This window comes from Poromitra crassiceps (assembly GCF_964638095.1).
Source record: "Poromitra crassiceps genome assembly, chromosome: 13".
NCBI lineage: Eukaryota > Metazoa > Chordata > Actinopteri > Beryciformes > Melamphaidae > Poromitra > Poromitra crassiceps.
Genome location: NC_139644.1, coordinates 16,225,580 through 16,249,899, shown reverse-complemented (window position 1 = coordinate 16,249,899; position 24,320 = coordinate 16,225,580). Strand labels below are relative to the sequence as shown.

General features: G+C 44.2%; 2 protein-coding genes across 4 annotated transcripts; one reads left to right on the top strand and one right to left on the bottom strand.

Moving 5' to 3' along the window:
• Positions 1 to 1,753: 1,753 nt before the first annotated feature.
• Positions 1,754 to 13,854, bottom strand: hid1a (HID1 domain containing a; the record flags this gene model as incomplete). Of its 3 annotated transcripts, none has more annotated exons than XM_083648718.1 (19): positions 1,754 to 1,817; positions 1,905 to 2,063; positions 2,212 to 2,303; positions 2,405 to 2,491; positions 2,603 to 2,772; positions 3,215 to 3,442; positions 3,645 to 3,809; positions 3,954 to 4,032; positions 4,185 to 4,336; positions 4,449 to 4,539; positions 4,723 to 4,863; positions 4,966 to 5,022; positions 5,621 to 5,828; positions 6,249 to 6,365; positions 6,501 to 6,607; positions 7,465 to 7,581; positions 10,130 to 10,300; positions 12,975 to 13,124; positions 13,789 to 13,854. In XM_083648718.1, 19 exons carry the CDS (start codon positions 13,852 to 13,854, stop codon positions 1,754 to 1,756), a joined length of 2,421 nt encoding a protein of 806 aa, XP_083504844.1. The 3 variants fall into 3 exon arrangements, with proteins under 3 accessions (XP_083504844.1, XP_083504845.1, XP_083504843.1); XM_083648719.1 differs by having other exon boundaries at positions 2,609 to 2,772; XM_083648717.1 differs by having other exon boundaries at positions 2,621 to 2,772.
• Positions 13,855 to 14,782: 928 nt separating this feature from the next.
• On the top strand, positions 14,783 to 20,896 carry LOC310787373 (uncharacterized protein). The gene is made up of 3 exons (XM_083648772.1): positions 14,783 to 15,373; positions 15,906 to 16,023; positions 19,554 to 20,896. The coding sequence occupies exons 1-3, from the start codon at positions 15,357 to 15,359 to the stop codon at positions 19,791 to 19,793; spliced, it is 375 nt and encodes a 124-aa protein (XP_083504898.1). The 5' UTR covers positions 14,783 to 15,356; the 3' UTR covers positions 19,794 to 20,896.
• The last annotated feature ends 3,424 nt before the right edge of the window (positions 20,897 to 24,320 follow it).

Sequence of the window (24,320 nt, the reverse complement as noted above, 5' to 3'; positions counted from 1 at the left end):
GATGTATTCTCAGTGCTGTATGGGCAGGACTGATGTATTCTCAGTGCTGTATGGGCAGGACTGATGTATTCTCAGTGCTGTACGGGCAGGACTGATGTATTCTCAGTGCTGTATGGGCAGGACTGATATATTCTCAGTGCTGTACGGGCAGGACTGATGTATTCTCAGTGCTGTATGGGCAGGACTGTGATGTATTCTCAGTGCTGTACGGGCAGGACTGATGTATTCTCAGTGCTGTATGGGCAGGACTGTGATATATTCTCAGTGCTGTACGGGCAGGACTGTGATGTATTCTCAGTGCTGTACGGGCAGGACTGTGATGTATTCTCAGTGCTGTACGGGCAGGGCTGTGATGGAGATGCTCTTGTTGGACAGGGAAAATGACAATGGCTGGAAGTTTACCACCCATGGAGTGCCACTTTTATACTGCCAGGATTAGAGGGCAACAAAGTAAAAACCAACTAGGCCTCAACAACCTGAGAAAAACTCCACGTGAACTCGAGCAGTGAGACAGACTTGAGTTCATGGACACCTGGTAAAATTGGGCATCTAATATCAAGTCTAGTTTATTTGTATAGCCCTAATTCAGAGAGAATGTCTATAGCTAATAGCCATATCCAACTGTTAAGCATACATTTGTGTTGATGGTTTTACCAAAAAGTTATGTTCCCTTCTATATAGGATCATTGTTCAGTGACTACGCGTAGAAAAGATTTAACTAATAATGGCAGCATAAATGAGCAACTAAAATGTTAAACCTTTAGAACCCATAACAGGATTGATGGTTGGGGACATAGTGTCACCTACTGGTCAAGAAGGAAATAAGCAGTCTTCGAAATGCAGTGTAAAAAAAGTGTCCTCCCTGGGAATTCCACCAAAATTGACAATCTGGACCAATTCCTTCAATTATAAGTTTTGAGCTGTTAAAGGAAAATCCAAGCCTGTAACATCTGAATGGTCTTGCCTTAAGACTTAACACTTAAGGCTTAAGTGTTGAAATAAATACTTTGACATCAGTGATTGAGATTCCCCTTGACTAAAAGCATACAGCCCATGGTACCGTGACCAACACAATGCTTTTCAATATATATTTTCAGGATAATTTAAGGAAAATACAACTTCGAACATCAAGTATTGTATATACAGCATACCCAGCTCGAGCATAACTTAAGACAAAATCTAGTCATATAATTTACATAAAAACAGTCTGTATAGTTTGGTATTAAATATGTTTTCAAAGTTCTATTCGGTTACATTGTCAGTCACATAACTACAACCATACGTAACAGAAGATAAGTGTAAGTTCACTTTGAAGCATGGCAAATAATGACAATATGAAACCAATGCGCCATTCAAGATAGCTATACAGACTTCCATTAAGACAGCATCATATTTCTAACACCAAGGCTACTTGAAACAATATTTTCACTCTCTTTTACACTGTCTGGAAAATAACCATTAGCAAACACCAGTCTCAGTGCTTGGAAACACATTCTGTGGTCTTGAGGTCTGAGGAAATGTACTGTTTATAAATACCGATCGATCAATCAATCATCTCCCCTCTTCATCTGATGACGCGTATGGATGACTCTCCGACCAGTTGGTGGTGTAAGGGGCAAGCGTTATGATGATGATTACGAGGCAACTTAAACACAGTGAAGTTTACTGGGGAACCAGCAGATAACCAAAGCGAACAGGACTCCTGGAGCTGACCAGTCCCATTTTCAGTCGAAAAAAAATAGAACCTCCCTGTCTACATCCTCTGGATCTCAAAGAGGCGGACATCAGTGTCATACCAGATAGGCGGGTCCACGTTGCTAAAAAAAAAAAAACACGATCTTAATGTTCATTCATTAGGCAAAGATTACAGTCTGCATAATGCTCAGCTCTCATGCCTGACTTACCGCAAGTAGACCACACCCCACATGTAGGTGCGGAACCACATGGCAGTGCCTGCGTTGGCCTGATACTTCCTGATGAGGATGGGGTGAGGAACTGGCAGCAGGCCCACTAGGGTGCCATGCTGGAGGAACTTCAGGATCTCCGACTCATCTGTCAAGCCTCTAAAGGGAAATGAATAGGAGAAGGACAACTTCAAGAAATGTAATATAGAAAGGTTATGAGTCAGCGAATCCAGTAACACATCAACGACAGCCAGTGGATCCTTGTTCCTGCTGTGCTGACCCAGAAGGATGAGAAGTGATTACATACTTGTCGATGCAGATCTTCTCCACTTGGGGGACTAGCACTTGCAGCAGACGCATGATCGTCTGCAGGGGGAGTTTACACTTCCAGGAGAGGACCTACGATTAAAGGGTCAGATGTGGTCAAATATTAATTTGATGAAACCTCCAACTTCTACCAAATACTGAAGGGGAGATTGAAGACAACAGACGTTACTGACCCATTCTGGTGTGGGGGCCCAGTAGGATGTTGAAGATGCACTTGACAAACGTCTTCTCTCCATTTCAGCCTCAGTGTAGAAAACATCCTGATAGTAGGGAACAAAAGCCGATTTGATTAAGTGCAACATTATGATTACATACAAACAAGCACGCGCACACACACACACACACACGACACACACACGACACACACACACACACACACACACGCTTACTTCATTGTCTCTGCCTGAATTGGACTCTGTGTCACTGGTCCCAGCGGTGGCACTTGGGTCTGAGGGGAGTGTGTGTGAGCCATCTGTTTTTGGAACTGACACCATGGTTCCATCCTCTGATACCTGGGACTTCTCCGTCAGTTTATCAATGGCTGCAGAAAACCATGGTCCGCACATCCATTAGAAGAGCCATGATAAAGCCAAAAGCAATCATTCTTTAACATTTTGTTAAGATAACTTGCTGTTTTTTGAAGGACTGCATAAACCTTTTGAGAACTTTGCCCACAGGTCTTCTTAACCTTCATGTATCAAGAGGGTTGGCAGAAAAAAACAATTCTGGATTACTAAAAGGTCTTATCTTATTATGATAGACAATGCTAGTTCCCTCCGTGCAACATGCTAGCATGTGGACAGAACAGAGATAATGTATGTACCAGAGACACGAGAGATTGATTTTGATCATTGAGTAGACTGGCTATATCGTAACACGTAGAAGATAAGTTGACCAATGAGCCAATTTCCCAAAAGGTTGGTATAGTCCTTTACCATTCAAATAGTAACATCCAAATAGCATCCATATAGGGCATCCTGTACCTGGTATAGCGACCAGACTGGTCTTCAATGTGCCCGGCTCTGCGGGCACAGCAGGTTGGGAGCCCTCCATGGAGACCGTCTCCTGGGAGCTGGTACGGGAAATTACATTGGGTGACTTCCTCTTCCTCTGTAAAGCCTTCTGGATGGAGCCGGAATCAGACGGCAGGTTGGCCAGCTGGTGGAACAAGTTACGTTTGCGTATGATGGCGTACACCAGGTTGCAGTTTCCTGGAGGTGGGTAAGAGCAGAATACATTTATAGGTGCACTGCAAAGTCCGTCTAAATTTGCCACCTAAACTTTTATTTTCCATGGAAAGTCCATTCAAGCCCAGAATTCTGTAACATGAGATCATTAAAGTCTGGACAAAGAAATGTAATCCATGAGAGACGTAATCAATCATCTGTCAAACATTTGAAAGGTTTCTCTCACCATCAAACTGGTACTGGATAATGTTATTGAATGCCTCGAGCAGGAAGAACACAAGGTGGTGATTCTGCGCAGCAGAGAAGAGGAACCAGTTGGTGGAGAACGACTCCAGCAGGTGGAGCAGTTTATTAGCTGCCACCATAGACAGACTCTTCAGGTAGGGAGACACTGAAGTGGAAGGAGAGCAAATGTAGAAAAAAAAAACATGATATCCATTTATTATGAGGCTGATAAATGCTGTTTTAAACACTTGGGTGTTGAAAATAATATCTTATTGTGCACTGCCCAACAGAGGGAGCCAAAGCTATTCACCATTCACTATGATGGTGAGCAGACAGTCAAACAGAGGCTGCAGACGCTGGTGCCCGCTGGTTATAATCTTGTGGAACACCTGCAAAACAAACAGAGAAGCTTATATAAGCACTGTGTAAACACCAGGGACATCAGTATTCAAGATGGTGCAAATGTAGCATTTTATTATTATCATTATTTATTATTATTATTATTATTATCATTATTATATATATATATATTTTTTATTACCACTATCAGCAGGTCGGCATGGGTCCCTGTAAACACTGGGATGTCCATAGGCACGTGGACAGAGTAGGGCTTGTTCAAACGCACGCCAAAGTTTCTCTCCCCACTCAACAACAGCAAGATGAACACACCGATGTGCATGAGTCCAACGCGGGCTGCCGCCAAGAAGTATACACATCAGAAGGAGAAAAAATGCATAAGGATATTGAAGGCTTGTAGGGTGTAATTTTCCTGATAAAAAGGCAATAGATAATAAATAATACTCACACTGGTCGGCCCTGGCATCATTCAGATAGAAGAGTATGGGCACCAGAATGTCCAGCACGTCACTACTCTTCAGGACAAAAAACAGGAACTTCTGCCGTGGGAACACAAAGGAGAGACTACACTGAATACAGCAACCATGGCCATTGTTGAAACGCGCATGCATGCGTGCAGGGCTCGACACTATAACGCTTGGCCGCTCGGCTAAATGAAGCCCTCTGACTCAACTAGGCTAGGAATTACTTTAAAATAACCATCTTTAAGTGTGTTCCCCAACCTTATTGAAGTCGCAGAGCTTCCAGAAGAGCACCAACAGCTCTTGGTGGAACTGGATCTTCTTGGTAGAGTTGGGCAGGTAGGTCTGAGCCAGCGGGTTGGTCAGAAGACGAGCTAGGCCCTTCAGCACAAAGTCATAATCCTGCAGATGCAGATGGGGAGACACAACAGTGGTTTTGGACAAGAGGTCTTTACAGGCCAGATCTGCTTGTGCTTTATGGAAAAAAATAAAGAGAATGAGTACCTCTTCTCTGTGAATTCTCGACAAATAATTCACAAACAGGTTGTCAGGGCCTGTAGACTGCAAAGAGAGAGAAAGGACATTTACCTTTTTAATCTTATTTCCACCCCCTTTGGATTTTGGGTTTTTCTCCCCAATAATTGTACTTGGCAAATTCCTCCTGCAATTTTTACACTCTGATTATGTTCTTTGTGTCCATTAATTTTGCACTGTCCCGTCTAAATAAACAAATAAACTGTAAAACTGTAACACTGTCCCGGTTGTTGCTCCACCACCTCTGTTGATCTGGGGAGAGGAGTTGGAGACTAGCACATGCTTCCTCCGATACATGTGCAGTCGCCAGCCGCTTCTTTTCACCTGACAGACAGGAGTTTCCCCGGCAGGAAGTAGCACGTGGGACGATCACGCTATTCCCCCCAGTTCCCCTCGCCCCCGAACAGGCGACCCGACCGACCAGAGGAGGCAATAATGCAGCGATCAGGACATATACCCCTAATCCGGCTTCCCACCCGCAGACACATCCAATATGGACACCCGACCAAGCCGGACGTAACACGGGGGCTCGAAACCTGAGAGCCTCATGTTGGTAGGCAGGGAATCTATCGCTACACTACCCCGGACGCCCTGGTAATCCAAATAGACGGTTCTGGTGTCTTACTTCATGCTCCTCCATGCTGGAAGGGGAAGCAGAGCGGTGGGCCGGCCCTCCCTCGTGCTCCAATGTGACAATGAGGATCTGCACAGCCTGCTCCACCAGCTGCTCCCGGTAGTCGGAAAAGAGCAGGTGGTTGTAGGGGATGCCGTAGCCCACTGGATCATAGGCGCACACCACGTTGAGCAGAGAGGTGAACAGCGGTAAGGCGTGCCTAGGGAGTAAGATGTGAGGAACATGTGAGGAACATGTTAAGAACACGCGTGGGACTTTGTGCACATTTCCAAATGCAGGATGGCAGGGCCGGAGGTTACAATTTGGCATGGAGGTCAAGTGTGTGTGTGTGTGCGTGTGGGTGTGTGTGTGTGTGTGTGTGTGTGTAGGTGTGTGTGTGTGTGTGTGTGTGTGTGTGCGTGTGTGAATGTGTGTATTTGTGTTCATGCCAACTGGCTAAAAGGGGGAGGTGGGAGGCACATTTCAAAATGCAGGGTGGACGTGGCAGAGGCAGAGTAGGGTGGGGCCAACCCCTGCCATCCTGCATTTCGGAAATTCCCATATGTGGTCGCAGCTATTGCGAATTTCGCACACTCAGGTGTGTGACAATCAGTGGGACTTCACCTTTACCTTTACTTACCTATTTTCTGTGGAGCAGAAGAAAGTCACCCAGGGGTTGAGAACACTGTTGTCTGATGAAGGAGGCAGGTACATCGCCTCAGAGAAACAGGTTAGCAACAACCTCAGCAACTCAGTCCTGATGAGGATCACAGAGGAAGACATGGAGAGGCGGGAGACAAAGGTCAAAGGTCAGTCAAAAGTCAAGATGAGAGAGTAAACAACAACACATTGCCGAGCAAGCACACCAAAGGCACCGAACACCGTGACTCACCTATTCAGGTCATGGATGTAGTTGAGAGGGGGGGACTGTGCGAAGCCCACCCCTGCCTCCCAGATGTACTCACAGCTGTCTAGAGACTGCATGTCCTCCACCGAGTCCTGGATGGGGCGTCAAAAGACATCCACTTGAGTTACTCAAGAAGAGACAAATAAAATTCTCTCATATATTAGGTACTGGGTTTAACATGTTCTCAGTGACATTGCATGATGCTGGGCTATACTTTCCCTCAAGGGCCTCAGGATCTGTATCTGGTCTTCCTGTATTCAGTCATGTGATTTCGAGCGTAATTCTCAATCTTTTTCATATAGGACACATTAGTGCCACGGACCCCCATTCAATGAAATGTTGTCTCTCAGACCCAAATGTGAGAATATTTTTATTGTTAGATATGATCTTGTCCAGAATTTTGTCCATGGCTGTAAATGAGTGAAATGTGTGTGTTAACTTCTTCTCAATTAAATAATGGTGAAATTGAACAATTCATAATTTTGCTAGGGACCACCTGGAACAGGACAACCACAGACCCCACGTTGAGCATCACTGATTTAGAGAGGAAATGGTAATAAGGTCAACAAAGGTCGCATGTTATCCAGGATGTTTAAGATGGAGGCTTTTCCTTGTCAAGAGCTACGCTGCAGTCTGACACACAACATTCCATTCTTGCTAATGAGACAAAGAACACTTTCCGGTGAGGCCAGTGGTGTATTCACACTCTGGGATCTCTTTCAACAATCTCTCTTCAGACAAACTCGGGTGACAGGTTCGTTTTCCACCAGGAAGAAGGAAGCACTGCTTCTGGAAACACATTTATATATCAAACCTAGCGCAACCTTGTGAAACGTGAAGGTGTGTCAAACTATGTTCCGGCTAACTGTCAGAGATCGTTCACGTGTGCAGGGTGGCGACGAAACGACACGTTTTGGTGACGTTGCGGGCAGGGCGAGAGGCTACTCACAGGGCCTCTCCTGTGGCTGTGCACAGTGAAGTCAGGGCAGAACAGCAGATCAGCGATAGCCAGGAGCAGCGACTCAGCCAGTGGACGAGCTCCGTCATCATCATCCATCTCATCTGTCTGGGAAGGAGACAAAAAGGGAGGCACACAATCATGAATGGGATCAGGGGGTACGGTGGCGCAGTCGGTAGCGCTGTCGCCTCACAGTTAGAAGGTCCTGAGTTCGATTCTCGCCTGGGACACTGTGAGCGCTGTGGTTGTGTTCCCCCCCATATCTTCAGTGCCTACTGCCCAGGTGGGTTATCTCGTCGTAAGGGCCTTTCTCTCTGTGTGGAGTTTGCATGTTCTCCCCGTACCCCCCAGGGGGTTCCTCCGTATATAACCCCCCCACTAAAAACATGCAGAAGATCAGATCGTCATCGTCATCCGACCAGTGACGACAACATCCGAAGTTGGTCCCCGGGGCGCTGTACGAGAAAGCAACCACTGCTCCTGGCCTGCCCCTCGGAGGAAAGGACATGCCTGGATGGGTTAAATGCAGAGGACACTTTTCACCGGCCACCGTCAGCATGAGTGTGTTGTGGCCGCATGCATGTATTGTGGTGTTCGTGTGACAATAAAAGACGGGCTTGTCCCGTTACGAGAGAGGGCTAGATGTGGAGCATTATTCTGTGGCGGGTAGGGTTGTCACGATAGTAGAATTTCTAACTTCGATACAGATGCCATTTTCGATACCACGGGGTAAGAAATGACAACACAAGATTCAAGATTCAAGATTCACTTTAATAGCCACAGTAAGTAATCAGATTAGAAACGAGGAATGTGACTTAGTGCAAGTACCGGTATGCAGCGCAGCGGTCAGATCAATAGTGGAAGATAAAGCAATACAGTCAAACAATCACAAATTATAAAGTGCAAAATATAAGGTCCTTTAAAGTGACATAGGATGGGGGGCAGGTGTGTGGATAAGGTCCGTGGGGGAGAACCCCAGCCTGTTACTAAGCCGGTTGTGCTCAGGGAACATCGGGAGGAAGTGATAAAGTCTATATTTGTGAGGGCTTTCGGGTCTCGTCGAAGAGGCAGATGGCAATTGGATAGAAAGTGTCCCCGTGATGAGAGGTTGTGGTACTGCCAGACATCAGTCTTCTGCCAAGGGGGAGGGCCTTAATAGACTTTATGACCTGGGTGGGAGGGGCCGGCCAAGAGGCATAAAAATAAACAAAGACAGATGGACGGACCTACGCTTCCCCATAATCTAGGCCCGATAGAACTCATTAAAAACGTTGCACTTACACAGCAGATTACCCCTCCTCTAGTCATCAGCCTATCAGAACAATGTTAGCTTATTGAAGCAACAGATACCCACCAATGATAGTACTATGTTTGATTTTTCATTAAGACAAAGCACTGCAGGTATCGATACTATTGCAAAAGAGTATTCTATCAGTTTCCTTTATTTTTTTGTATCGATACTATTATGATACCAAATAAGTATTGTATCCATTAAAAAAAAATATATATATATATATATATATCGATACTGATCAATACTATCAATACTTTGACAACCTTAGTGACGGGTAGCATTGAATGAATGTTCATGGCTCTGATGGTGTTGCATCATATTTCCTTTTCATCTTTCTCTACAGGGAAATGGAAATGATGCTCCTCTGAATTCTACACTACAGCTGGAATGAGCAAACCAATTACCAAAGTGAGTAAAGGGCTTGCCTTCATCAACAGAAGAGGCTTACAGCCCCGGCACATTCATTATAGCAGAGGGCTGAGGAGGCACCGGGGACACAGGATGAGAATATTGATGCATTTTCGTCACCGCTCTATCATACCGTTTTAGTAACAAACAACTGTCTCGTGGCGTTGGCGGTAAGATCACGCGGTGACACACTCTGCAGTGTTAAAGGACCACTTTGGCAATTTTCACCGGCTTTGTATCATTACAAAATCAGTAGTATATATACTGTATATATTCATTCTCAGGACTTCCTGGTCCAAATTATGTCATATGATGTCATTTGGAACAGTTTTGCCATGGTGTCACTATTACTGTCACTGTCATTGTCAGTATGACTATGACTATTACCGTCACTAACATTATTGCTTCCTGACATTCATTATGATGTCATTTGGTCCAGGAAGTTCTGTGAATGAATGGGGAGCTCTCGCGTTATTATGGATGCCGCATCTCTTCTAGGCAAGACCCGGCCTACTCTGCCTCTGTTTGGGTTGGGTTTAGGCACGAGGAGGTTGGGTTTAAGCATGAGGAGTGGTGATTGGTTGGGTTTAGCCATGAGCAATGACGATTGGTTGGGGTTAGAGTAAGAATATCAGGGTAAGCCAATCAGAGGCAATGTCAGGCGTTCAGAGTAGGGCGGGTCTTACCTAGAAGAGATGTGGGATCCATAATAACGCGGAGCTCTCAGTCCAGGCAAGATGGCGACATTGTTAATTTGCATAATACTACTGATTTTGTAATGACACAAAGCTGGTTGAAAATCGGCAAACCGGCCCTTTAAGAGTGATGAACAGGTCTTGATACTTCCGTGAATTTATGTTTCAGAGGACTAAAACAACTAACCATCATAGGCTTCCTTTACTCTGCCACTCACCCCAGCCCGTCCAGCGCCTGGCACAGTGGACCAGAACTCACCCCAGCCCGTCCAGCGCCTGGCACAGTGGACCAGAAGAATCCCCTCCAGTCCTGGTCCTCAAAGATGTAGGGCAGGATGCGGCTCAGGATGCGGGTGCAGTTCAACACCACCTGCTTCTCCCTCTCCGTCGGACAGCCAGACTCGGCCCCCTGCACCAGCTTCTCCACTGCCTGAAGGACAGAGGCATGTGGCCAGGGGGTACATGTGTGCGAGGGTTAGACAAACTATAGAGGCAAACACACACTACATTAAAGACCCACTGATCAGTGTCATGATTTTCATTCAGTCAGTGGAAGTTTGTTATGGTGTTTTTCTAATAGGGCAGGGTATTGGCAAGGACCTCAACATATGATACATATCACGATACATGGGTCACGATACGATTGTATCATGATACATTGCGATACAATACATATTGCGATATATTGCAATACTCTACATAATTTACTGGAAATTTTAAAATAGAGCTGAAAATACAACTTGCTGTGTACCACCCAGGTAGTGTAATAATATGTACATTGCATTACAGTATATTGATAACTTGGTAGACAAATTGAGTCAAAACATTTAATTCAAAAATGTCATTCCAATTTATTAGAACGGTATTTGCACATTTGCACAGTTGCACACTGTGTTACTGAACAGACTGAAATAAATAAGTATTCTTATTGTGTCCCTGAACACACGGCTGTGCAAAAAATCGATACAGCGACATATCATGATATTTTTCTGAAATATCGATACAGTATTGCGGAAAGAAATAGCATGATATATTGCTGTATCAATTTTATTGCACAGCCCTAATTTCTAATGCAATTTTATCTGTATTTCATGGTTAATCCAAGTTGTTATAACTGCTTTGTTACCTATTTATTGCTTGGTGTCCAGCTTCCATGAAGTGAAATAACTGCCGGTGGATATGCTTGTGTCCAGACCGCTGTGAATCGCCATGCAAATTCAAAATGTGCTAACTGTGATTCATGGGGGCTGGACACTAGGCAAGCAAATTTCTCTCTGCCCATCCAGTTCTCAGTAGGTTAAGAAGGCCCTGTCATGCTTAGGGTTGGGTACCGAAACCCTGGTACTACTATGGTACCGGTAACTTTTCAACCAGTCAGTGTAGGAATTTAGCCAGGAGCAAGGGCAAAAATGCCCCCAACAAATCTCAGAATGCCCCTAAAAACCAGGGGCAAAATTTGCCCCCAATATTTTGATAATTTTATTTTCATTCAATTAATTTAATTTCCATCTCTAACACACACTCAACACCTGCAAGCTGGTTGCCAGAAGACGACGATGAAGAACACACTCACACAAACAGGGCACCGTTTAGACACCGGTACCAATTTAAAGGTATTGTTTTTAGCACAGGTATCAGGAGAAAAACGGAACAATACCCATCCCTTCATGCTTAGCACCAAAACAAACACCTGTGAGTTTGTGACATCTTTGTCCATTAAAATCAATTGTACTATTTCTTTCTTCAACATCAAATTACTTGTACAGTACAGTAGATAAGTGTTTATTGGTGCCAGTTGTTTGAGCCCTCCTGAAAATGAGCAGTGCAGACAAAGCTTGTAAAACAGAGTGAGCATAACTGTTCCATCCACTGGATGTTAACAGTATGTTTTTGTCACTGGGGGAGAAAGATCCAGCGCTAGATCTTGGTCACTCCTCAACAATACTTTGAGGCATCCTGATTTTACAATGAGATACAATACAATGAGATGGGGAAATGTGATTCTCATTTCACTGGACCTTTAATAAGGTTTTTACTTTTTAAGTTTATTCAGTTATGTCTGCATAATCAACAGCATGCTGCAAGCCATGTCTGACGTAGGTAAACAAAAAAACATTTAATCCTATAGGGCAGTGGTTCCCAACTTTAGGGTCGCGACCCTAAGTGGGGTCGCCTGGAATTCAAATCGGGTCGCCTGCAATTTCTTAAAAAATAATGATAATAAAAAATCACCACACACAATTTAATACTACCGAAGATGATCAGGGTCACTTGCGTTCTTTTTCTTCTTTTTTTTCCCCCCTTAAATTGTGAGTTGATAATGTCTAAGATTTCAGATTTGTTCTCTTGGGTGACACCTTGGCGATGAGTGGTAATTGCATGTGAGATCCAAACAGTGTTGCATTATGTGACATTACTAATGTCACTATATACTGCAAAGGCTTCCATCAATGGACCATAGCCTCAATCAACATTGTGACTCTTATTCTTTATTTTATTTTTAGATTAAAATCTTTGAGATTATAACTTTAAATCCGAATTCTGAGAATAAAGTCAGAATTCTGAGATTAAAGTCAGAATTCCGAGTGACTGTCAGAATTTTGAGAAAAAAGTCAGAGTTTTGAGATTAAGTCAGAATTCTCAGATTAAAGTCAAAATTCTGCGGGGGGAAAAGAAGTGACATCACTATGTGACATCACTGACGATGTCACTGGTCCCTAGATTTTTGTGATGTCAAAGTAGGGGCACAAGCCAAAAACCCTGCTATAGGGCTATCGTTGGCTCCTCCTCTTTATTTCATTAGGGAGCAGTTAGTATGTATGTTTTGTTTCTGATAGGCAGCTTCAAAAGGAAGCTTGGAGCTGGAGACAGGAAGGGAGGGGAAGTTGACTTTCTTCTTTCCTAGATGTGGGAGCAGTAGGCACTGAGTGACTCACTGACAAAAACAAAAACCCTGCACTGTTTCATAACAACACTATTCCACGGCTATGCCTCTTTACAAGAATAATAACTATTCTGCTTCTCCCTAAAGCCTTGTACAAACAAGATTAGGCCTACATGTAATCAATACATAAACATCATACCATGACGTGTCGCTCATGTACCTTATAGCAAAGAGTTGCTAGATTTGAAGGGGATTCCTCTCGAACAGCTCTTATCTCTGCAGCTGGCACCAGTGCAAAAACATCCTGGACCGTGGTGGTGGTGTCTGCCCAGAACTGGTCCCAGAAGGCATCATCTGTGGCTTCCACTGGCTGGAGGAAATAATGTTTACACTACAATTCCCATCTCCCATACTGCTTTATCTGGACCAAATGAGGCGTTTTATGTTAATCAGATTTGAGATTTTTCAAGGAAGCTCAAATACAATTTTGCATTTATCAACATCATCAATATAAATTATGTTTTGTCTTGCATTATAGCACATAGGCAAAAAAAGATTACCCTATGGTAATGTAAACACAAGCTCTATTCTTGCAGCTATTAGACAACATGAGGAAACATGATCTGGCGCACTGATCTCAGCACAGTGCACCTGCCGCATCTGGCAGCGTGGTCATTCTGATGGGACATACGTCATCAGCATTGATTTGTCTACGCCATAGTGTTTATCTTTCCACTAAACGCAGAAATAAATAGCCTTTTGGTAATGACAGCTCACACACGCATCACAGAATCGGTCATGGCTATGCAACAAGCAAAATGTGTTAGCGAGACTGACATTATTTGGGGCTGGGCCACGGTGCCGAAATCGTCCTCTATTGATTAGGCTACATGTTTCCTTTTTTGGCAAAATAATATGGATGAGGTTTTGCCACCAGATCTTGAGCGTTAGCATATACTCGGTGATGCTCTCGCAAATGAATATCTGGTGCGCTAGTCGCCACTGAGCAATCCATTATGTTGCATGTAAATTACCTGTGTTTTCGTTGTCAGCTGTATCACCGCTTTCCTGAAGTTCAGTTTAGAGTCGCTGCTGCCCATTTCGATTATTTTCCTTTATTATAATGAGGCCGCTGCTGCTGTGAAATCCCAGTTAATCTCACCTCCTTCCTTCGCTGGAGTCATTGGCGCAGGCGTTTTTCCACGCTATTGGTTGGCTGGACAGCAACTTCCGGGTTTGGAATGTATGGTATCAATCGTTGAGATTCTGTTTTTATACCAGCAATTCCTTGATACGTTATAATAAATTCAAAAGACAAATATTTTTCCAATATTTGGAGGAGAAATGTTTGAAACGGTCCATTACCCAATACCCATACTGCCATGTCCTAAACGGCTATTTGGGCTGCAGCTTCATTGCATCTAAAATTGGTTTTATTGTGGTTTAACCACATGCTGCTGGGACAATCCGAGAAGCATGCATTAATTTTGGGTATCAGTTAAAAGCATAGGCCGTACTGTATTCAATTAATTTCTTGTAAACAGCGACATCTTTTGGGTGTAATGAATATGTCAATTTGTTGCTTGGTTTCACAATTAAATCATACAACAAATATAGCAATATTTAGTATGAATAGCCTACATGATGCGATAGTTTAATAAGGGAAATAAATCATGAAGTTAATTGGCAGCAACCCGTCCGTTCTTGTTTCTTGTGCAGTGTTTTTTTTATGGTGCCTTCAATAGTTCTTCGTAAACTAAAGTGGTGGGATACTTTGTATTTGGCATCAGAACTAATGAGAGGAAACAGTACATGCATCTACGCACATCTGAACGAAATAAGATTATTTTTGATTCGAAGTCGTTGTTCCCCCTTCTTCCTGAGAGCATACGCGTCGGTGATCTGACCAGCCTGTCGGTCTGTTATTTTCCAATATTGATCAGCGAGCATAAAGGCAACATCACTGCGAGCTGCGCAGCCGCAGTACCATGTAAACACAACTGCCGCGGTCGGTTGTCAGACAGGACAGCAGGTTGAACTAGAGATAGTTAATCTCGCCCTCAGGTTGTTGCACTGAGACGATAAGGCTTCTATCAATCAAGCTTATTGGTTTTTCTTCCACACGTATATATTGTGGTCAACTAACGTTAATTGAACATCTAACTTTACTGCTTTGTCGTGCTTGAAAAGGATCGGTAACACTGAGTAACTAGCTGCTGCTCGAGCAACATTTAGCTAGCCATCTTAGCTAACTGTGGTGCCAGTTAACGTTAGCTATCGTTAGTAGCTAAATCTGTAACGTTACTAAGAGTGACTTTACGTCGCTACATAACGCCCAGTTTTGTTTCCCATCCAATAGCTAAGCTTGTATTTGACGGCTTTTGCTAGGATAACCAAAATGGCTAACAGGAGCACGTTATTGACTAACGTTATGCCGAATATTTAGCCAGCTAGCCAGCCTGCTAACTCAAGAGAACAGGCCAACGACTGACAGAAAACAACGCTGTCACTGCAACCGACAACGTCAACTAGCCGGGGCCTCCTTTCTGGTTAGATAAATACAAAGACAACTCATCTAGATTGATGCATTTAATGTCGTCATATGTTGACTGAAAACAGGTGAGGGCTTCGGCATCTTCGCAATATCTATGATCTTGTCTGAAACAACCCTATTTGGACAAGCTGTTGTCTTTGTTTAGCCAAAATAGCACTAATATAACATAGCAAGACATAACACTATTACAATAGCGTCAAACGTTATTATAATGTTATGTCTTGGGTAGGTATGTTATATTAGTGTTATTTTTATTCATTGTTGTTGTAGCTAACCAAATATAAATAGATACGATCTGACCAACCTGTGTTTGCTTAACGTTACTTTACTTGTTGACTTTTGATAGACTCCAATCTCAAGTGTTGAATAATTGAATAATAAGTTTTCTTACAGGTTATTGGGGTATTATGTGGTCAGTAGCTGTTTTGCTCGATTACACGTCATCATATCATCAGTGATGTCACAATGCCTATGACATCATCAGTGGGACAAAAATTTAAATGGAGAACAGAACAGACAGAGATTGCCCACTTGCTCCCTTTTATTTAAATCAAAGATGTTTGTTCATGTGTATGATTTTTCCTGTATGTCAAAAAGGAAACGGCAGTGGAGCGGTGGTGGGGAGGACAATGGCCAGCTGGTGCCTCAAGCCAAAAGGCTGAATGGAGCTCATCCTCTCTCACCCGAGCCAGGCCGGGATGCCTGGGACTCTGAGGTACATTATTGGCAGTGACAGTCACCTGTCCATGCATCTCTCAGCACTGCTTTGTCATGTCAGCTTGCAACTGGGCAAACAGTTCTCCGTCCCACTTAATTAAAGAAGAAATATGACTTGATAACTATTTGTCTAGGCTACTTAAAGATATCCTCCAGGGTTCCCAATCAATGGGCCTGAAAATCCTTGAATGTTTCTGGATTTGAGAAAAATACAATAAGGCTCCAAAGGTTTTTGTAAATGGTAAATGGCCTGCATTTATATAGCGCTTTTATCCAAAGCGCTTTACAATCAGTAGGTAGTCTACATTCACCCATTCATACACCGATGGCGGCAGGCTGCCACGCAGGGTGCCTACACACCATCGGGAGCAAGGAGGGTTAAGTGTCTTGCCCAAGGACACAACAACAGCAGCTGGGAGGGAGCGGGGATCGAACCGCCAACCCTTGCGTCATTGGCCGACCCGCTCTACCTCCTGAGCTAATGCCGCCCCTAATGCCGTTTTGTAAACAAATGGGTGGCCTTGAAAACTTTTTTTTTATTATAAACAAATGGATGGCATTGAAAATACTTTTAAAGATGAAACTGTAGGACCCAAATTTCAATCTGCCCCATCTATCTGGCTCTCTCTCCTTCATCCTGAGGAAAACCCTATGATGAATGTTTAGCTAGATATAGCTGCAGTTTTCAAATTAATTTCACCAGGATTTCTTGACATAAAAAAATCATGAGTAAAAAAAATGAGGCTTCTTTTGTATCTAATTTTGACCAATGCCACATCTTACCCCAAAACATGCCAGTTTGAATCCTACCAAACAAAACAAAAATCATTGAAACATCCTTTAATTTCACATATACATTTGTGTGGACATAAAATTCAATATCAGCCTGGAGTGGATATAGACAATATCAGTAGTGGTGTTAATACTTTCTATCTTTTACCAAATTCTTTCAACAATGACGGAAAAATCTGAATGCCGTTTTGTCATTTTGACAGATTAGAAACTGGAATTACCGGCACGAAAGCGCCACTTCTGACAGAGTTTTGAAGTCAGGCAACATTTCTTCCAGGAACATTTCTCCCTTCTGCACCTTGGAGCACGCATCTGCGGGTAGAGTAGCCACACGCTCCAAGGCACAGAAGGATGCGAGATGTCCTCGGTGAAGCGAGTGCTTGCAGCAAAGAAGCAGAGCACAGCTTCAGCTTTCAAAATTATAACGGCCATGAGAAGCCGTCTCTCCGAGGCAAAGATGCAAAACCGTCGCAAACTGGGGCGGGGGGATCCTCTACATCATGCGTTTGATTATGCTCAAGAGAGCACCCGGTTTAAAGTCCGTGCGGACCAGGGGGAAGGTTTGAGTTCAGCCTGGGCTACAGCCAGTGGCGTAAGGTAGTCACAACAGCACCAGTGCAAGTCATTTTGATGGGCCCTAGTGTTGGTTGGATTTTACAGTTGAATGAGTTACTTAGGCTATTGTATGGGACAAATAGAGAGGCCTTCCATGCAGACACATTTGCGCCGTTGCCGTCGCACGTGGAAGAGGGCTCGCGCATCGCTATTACGTTCCTCTGCCAAGACGCAAGTCCAGGCTAACCGCCGCCGCACACCGGCCCCTGCCTATGCAGCGGGTCAGAGAGTGTGGCTCTCGTCTCGGAACGTTCCCTTGAAGGTTGAGTCAAGGAAGCTTGCGCCCCGTTTTATCGGGCCCTTTGTTATTGAGCGGGTTGTGAACCCTGCGGCTGTCCGCTTGGTTCTACCCGCTTCTCTCCGTCGCATCAACCATACTTTCCACGTATCCCAGGTCAAGCCGGTCCACTCTAGCCCCTTGTGCCCTCCTGCGGCGGCCCCCCCGCCACCTCGGTTAATCGACGACCACCCTGCCTACACGGTCCGGCGGCTGTTGGACAGGCGACGCAGGGGTCGTGGGTTTGAATACCTGGTGGATTGGGAGGGGTACGGCCCCGAGGAACGCAGTTGGGTTCCCCGCCGGTTCATCCTTGACGCTGCGCTCATTCGGGATTTCCTTGCGGCTGATCGGGCGCCGGGTGACGCCCGTTGAGGGGAGGGTACTGTTAGGATGACGTCACCATTCCTACTATGATGTCATCGATCACTGATGATGTCACGATCCACCTGTGACCCACCTGTGTCTCCACCAAGTGTCTCAATCATGCCTTCCAATGGCCTCGCTGGTGATGTCATAACACATGTGATGTCATAACACAGGTGATGTCATATTCGAGTCTATAAGGGCCTGCTCCTGCAGGCCTTGGCCAGTGATTGATAAATTCTCATCAAGGGTCGTACCAATCATACCAATCATACCACCTGCAACCGTTCCCAAAACCTCGAACAGTGCAGCTCCAACCATCAAGTTCCACAACACCCCAGCTTCATCAACTACCCGCGAATAGGTCCACATGTCTTCCGACGACGACCCTGACACATAGAGTAAGCTATCAGAACCATGGGCAGCGCTTGACACCCGGTAACAGACAGTCAAACAAGCATCAGCACCTGATGTCTATTTCAATGTGGTTCTGGAATGACCGCTGACTTTTAACATGTTTAATGTTGATAATGCTGATATTATGTTGAATAAGCATATCATTTCATAGATTGCTACTGACCATTTTACAAAAACAAAAAGTTTTAAACCATGACACTGACAGAGATGGCTTTGCCTTTTGAGGGCATATACTGTATAACAAATGGTATCACTTTATATCTAATGTGTGTTCTTATTTGAACACAGGCGTATTTCTTGGCCTGGGGTTGCAATTTAAGTAATTGGCAAGGGCCCATTATCTGCCCAATATGTTGTTTGAGAAGCCTGCTCTCTCCACAGGCCCCTCTACCTCAGTGCAACCGCACTGTCTATATTTACGCCACTGGCTACAGCAGGTCAATTTAATTCAATGTAATTCCTTGTAAATGGTTTGTACATATTTTAATTATAATTGTCTAATTCTGTAAAAAATGCGTCATTCATATTTGCCTGTGCACAGTGGCCGCAGTGTTCTGGAGCGCTCGGTCTGTCTGTCATTGCTTTTTTATTTATTTATTTGCACGATAAAAGAAAGCAGCAAAAACACAACAACACAAGAGGAGAAGCAACTTGTGCAGGTGAGATTTGAAAAACCCACAAGATGCTCAAAGAAGGAATTTCACTGTGTGTGTTTAGTGTGTGTTGACATGAAAAGTGACCACACGGTCCATCTCTGTTCATCTTTTCTCTCTTATCAATGCATAATCTAAGTTTGTTATTCTGTTCTGTATATTAAATGTTATTGTGCCAGATATAGTTTGACAATTTATGCTATTAAATCGGCTATGTCTCATTATACAAAATTTAAATAAAAGATAATGACAGAATCTTTAGAAATGACAAACAACTAGAAGGTCTGATTGACAAATTACTGTCACTTTACTTAAGTGAGGTAAAGAGGTTTCTTCTGAGGAAACTATAGTTAACTTGACATGGACCATGGCTTTGTGGCTCAGCACAAATGTTATCTCATATTGCAGTCATCCAACAACAGCGAGAGCAGTGGGATCAGCAGTCCAGGGCACGCGGTGGGGAGCTGCAGCAGTCAGTGTGCTGCCGTGGACAGTGTGGGCGGCCCCAGCGCCCCGGGCCCCTGTAGCCCCCTCAGCGCGGCCGACTCCTCGGAGCTGTCGGAGGCCTCCTACCACCAGATCAACCGCATCCTGAGGGAGGCCCACTTCCAGAGCCTGCAGAGCAGAGGCCAGAGCAGAGACACATGATCACCACCCCACAGCCAGAGCCCCTCTGCCGGCCACCGGAGGACCCGAACGCCCCTTAAAGCATGTCAGAGCATCACATGGTGAATCACATCTCTCGGCTCGTCCTCCACCCGCCTCCAGTTCTCATGCTATCTCACAGCTCTGTTGTCTCTACATATCTGTGGATGGAGACCAGCTCCTCGCCTGGTATCTGGAGGGGGTTCATCATTAGACTAAATAAATAAATAAGTGATAATCATTTTAGCAATAATAACTGTGTGATCGACTTGAAACCTTTTTGTGCGTGACCCAATTGATTTCTGACCAGTCTGGTTTACATGCTGCTGTAAGAGCCTCATAGTGACTGATTGTTGATGATGAATCAATTTTTTTTCCCAATAACTTGGTTGTATGCATTATGAAAGCATTGCTGTATGAATTGCAGAACTGCAACCAAACGCTATTCTTAGGCCGGTCAATATGACTCGTTTAGTCTCCTGGTAGAGTATGTGGTGTTGTATCATGCTGAATCTGAACTGTGTTGAAGTACATGGATCAGTCTCTCTGGGAGGATTTGCACTTGGATTATCTTTTTGCTTTCACATTGTGACAGGGCTCCTTAGAATTTATTGAACCTTAATCAAAATGTGTATGGATGGGGGTTGATGAGCATGTAGGGAAATGTAGTTTTACTGTCTTGTGCCCTGTGTGTGTAGACTGTAGAGCAGAGGGGGGTTACTTACAGCCTTTATGGACTAAAAGACATTCCCCAGGCTTTGTTTGCTACTAAAATGCTCTCACTGCAAGCAAACCTTCCTGCTTGTGCACTTAGCATTTGATGGTTGCTGTATGACTGTCGTGTGCACTGGACATCCAGGTATAAGCACTGACCGGAAGGCTGTGCATTCCTCCTTTTCCTAACGTGGGATTTGGTTTCAATTGCCGACTCCTTATCCGCAGGAACGAGCTCAGCTACGCATCTTTTCAGACTGTGTTTGGTGTCTCAGAAATCAAAGCGTTTTGAAGATGTGGTTTATTTTTATGATAATATTGTTTTGTATTTAGGATTGTACATGACATTTACCTGCCATTGAGTTTTTTTTTTTTTTTTTTTTTGTAAATTCGCCTACATTTCAAAAATAAAATTTGATGTTTTCAAACGTGTGTTTTGAAATCTTTCAGACACACTTGACAACTGCTGTGTTTCTCTATTTCACTGTGCCGGTCATTTGAAGAGTAGGCTGAAGTGTCTGCACTGCATTTTGTTTTCCTCTTTTTGCATCTGCCACATAAACCTCAAAATGAGGATTCTGCGACTAATATTTTCGTCCGAAGCTGGGTCCCATACATATTGTTTATTTCCGTATGTACTGTTTCATTCAATGTATGTCGGCTGTGATATAGGAAATCCCTACATACTCGCCCTTTCTTCCAAATTGATAGTAATGAATGACTCCCCGTGCACTGGGAGCATCATTAATGAGATATGACCTGTGTGAAGGAGGAGCACTCAAAGGTTCCTTTAATTAGCACGCTACATGTCCTTGTCTTGTCACAGACACAGAGTAACAGATTACAGACATTAATGCAGACACAGAGTAACAGATTACATACATTAATGCACCACATGTAACCGTGGATACCTTGCCTGCTACCGTGGGTCCTCATTACTAGCCTCCTTTGAACCTCCCCCCCCCCACATCACATCTACCAAGTTAGGGATGACGAATGAGCCAATGATAATCCATGATTAGTAATCTTTCTGCACCATGACAGCATTATTCCTTTTCCTCATTATCGCAGGAAATTCAACTACCAAACATGTAGGCCGACAGTAGCAACATTTTACGGGGGGGGGGGGCGGGGGTTGGGATAGTGCCTGGAAAGCAACTCTTTTGCTAATATCATTTCCTAAGTTATGCTTTTGAACAGGCCTTTGAATCTAGTATGCAAACATAGCATTCCATTTAGGCACACTACGTATATAAGTGTAAGCAGTCTTTAAGCTGGTGACAATACCAGCAGCAGTTTGGATAAATATTTGCAAGTAGCAGATTGAACTAGCACTCATAGGCATCCAAATCCTTATTCAACAAGAACATAATTGGATGCATATTAAAGGAATAGTTCACCCAAAATTCCCCAATCTTTATTTCCTCACCCCCATGTCTGATTGAAAATAAAGTCCGTACAGCGAGTTAGCCCCTATACCTCCATCTTAGCCTTCTCCCAAACTATTGGAGTTAACGAGACCATCTTTTTACAGCTCCAACAAAGTAGCCTATAACTGATAACGATCTAACATATGCACCCTACAGTTGGATGCATATTGTCAGTGACAATAATGGAGTAAATGTGTAACTTTTTGGACCCACCCTCACCGTCTGGCGACAAAATACTTGGATTATGCTACACAAGCTGTTTGAAGACATGTGATGGACAATTTATGCTTTTTGGAGCTGTAAAAAGATGGCCCGTTAACTTTAATAGGCTCATTTTGGAGAAGGCAGAGACAGAACTACGGAGGCTAATGCCATTAATAATACTGTTTGCATCAATGGGGGTTTCAACTGACATGGGGGTGAATAGATCATGAATGAATTTTCATTTTGGGGTGACCTAATCATTAATTCAACCCCATATAAATGATATAATATTGAGTCTGGATCAGGAAAAACACTCTCCCTCAAAAGACAGAAGGGGGAGAAAAAATCCCTCAAGTCTATCTTCAAACAAGCAGGCCTGACAAGACTAAGTTTATACTGTGGAATGTCTGGTCACACTGCCACAGTCATGAGGGAATCACATAGCATGGAAGAATCTGGGAATCTGAGCCCACGCCATTAGGCTGCATGTCTGTCAGGGGGTAAAGGGATGACGAGCAGCACGACGTAACACAAGTCTCTTAATTCACACACAGGACACAGTAAAACATGAGCAAGCACCCAGCTCCCATCAAGCGCTCACACACTATTTAAGGAACAGCAGATGTTCTGCACACACACATGTTCATGAAAAGAGCAGTAGGTGGCAGCACACTCTGAGACTTAGCTGGACGCCTACTACTGTATCCCAGAGATCCCAATCTGGATCTCATGAATGCAAGGGAAGTATACAACAGGATCAAGAAGTGCAGACTACACTGACGATATTTATCGTTAATCTGTTTTCACACACACACACACACACACACACACACACACACACACACACACACACACACACACACACACACCCCGCACACACTGTCCTTTCCTACGCAGCACACTGTATATGAAGGTGGGCGGTGATGAATGGCTCATATCAGTTGAGTGGAGAGGCAGGAGAGAGTTAAATGAACTGTCCTTGTTCTGGGGTCTATGTATGCGCATACATTGTTATATTTTTACCGTGGCCAGCGAAAAAATCTGGGTTAGTCTATTGGCTCCTTTTTCTTCGTGTCCTCTCCGCTAAGATTCCCATCTCTCTTCAAAGGCAAAAGCACAGCGGAAAAAAAAAGTCAGCTCCACCCAAAAAAAACCATGATGTACTGTTAGTAAAGACAAACTATGCTTTACATCTCTCGGTGTCTAGTTCACTTTGCACACTTACAAACAAACATAATTGGCCATCATCGTTTGAGCCAAAGTGGACACAGAGCAGCATAGCCATGGCCTCTACTGGACATTTGTAGTTATTGTCAGGGTTAAAGGAACACGGGAGCAGAAAGCGATGGTGAGTTCAAGTTAATCTGGTCACCCTGTGTGTGTGTGTCTCTCTCTCTCTTTGCCAGACTTTGGCTGAAATGTGTTTGGGCAGCTGTTGCCTGGCATGAGATGGTGATTGGGTTGGCATTAACGGTAGTAGCTTCCCCTGGCCGGCCAACACAAACATCTGCTTTGCACCCTCCCCGCCCCCCCTATCTCATCCGATATGAAACAACACAAAGCCTGCCTGCTCTGGTGCCCTCATGCCCAGCCCAAGAATTAATGAGCCACCGAGCACATTAGCGGTGCCCTTTTGGCCTGGCATGGCTGGAGCGGGGGAGAGGCAGAGCCATGGCAAGCAAGCAAGCAAGGAGAGGGCAGGGTTAGTGGGTCAGAATGATGAAGTACCTCACAGGTCAAGATTCGAGGTAGACGTAATTTTTAGCTGATATAGCTTTTACTCCATGTATAATGCAAGTCTTCTTCTATTCTTTCATTCCCTGCATAATGAGCTATACCACATTACAATACTGCCAGGGCCGTGTTCAGTCATTAAACACGTATTTGTTGTAGATGGTAGAAATGCCAGACTCTATGAAAAGATGTGATGCTGCCGTGTCCCCTACAGCCGAAAGTACAGCATCACTTTGCCTCTGAAAGATGCTGTCCAGCTGACGGGTGGCTAGTGAATCAAAAGGTTGAGTCTTGGTGGCTCAGTAAATCAAACAGTAAGGTTACATTTTCTATTATGGCTACCAAGGCTACAGCACTCAGGACTGAACAACCTACTTTTATGGGAAAAGGGTCAAACATTTGGGGAGGATCATCCTCCTCATCCCCTATGGATCAGCCTCCCCTGCTC

Excerpts from the sequence above, each read along its gene's own strand:
- LOC310787373 (XM_083648772.1), top strand. Across the intron at positions 16,024-19,553 it reads GGGATGCCTGGGACTCTGAG|TCATCCAACAACAGCGAGAG; the intron begins GTACATTATTGG and ends CTCATATTGCAG.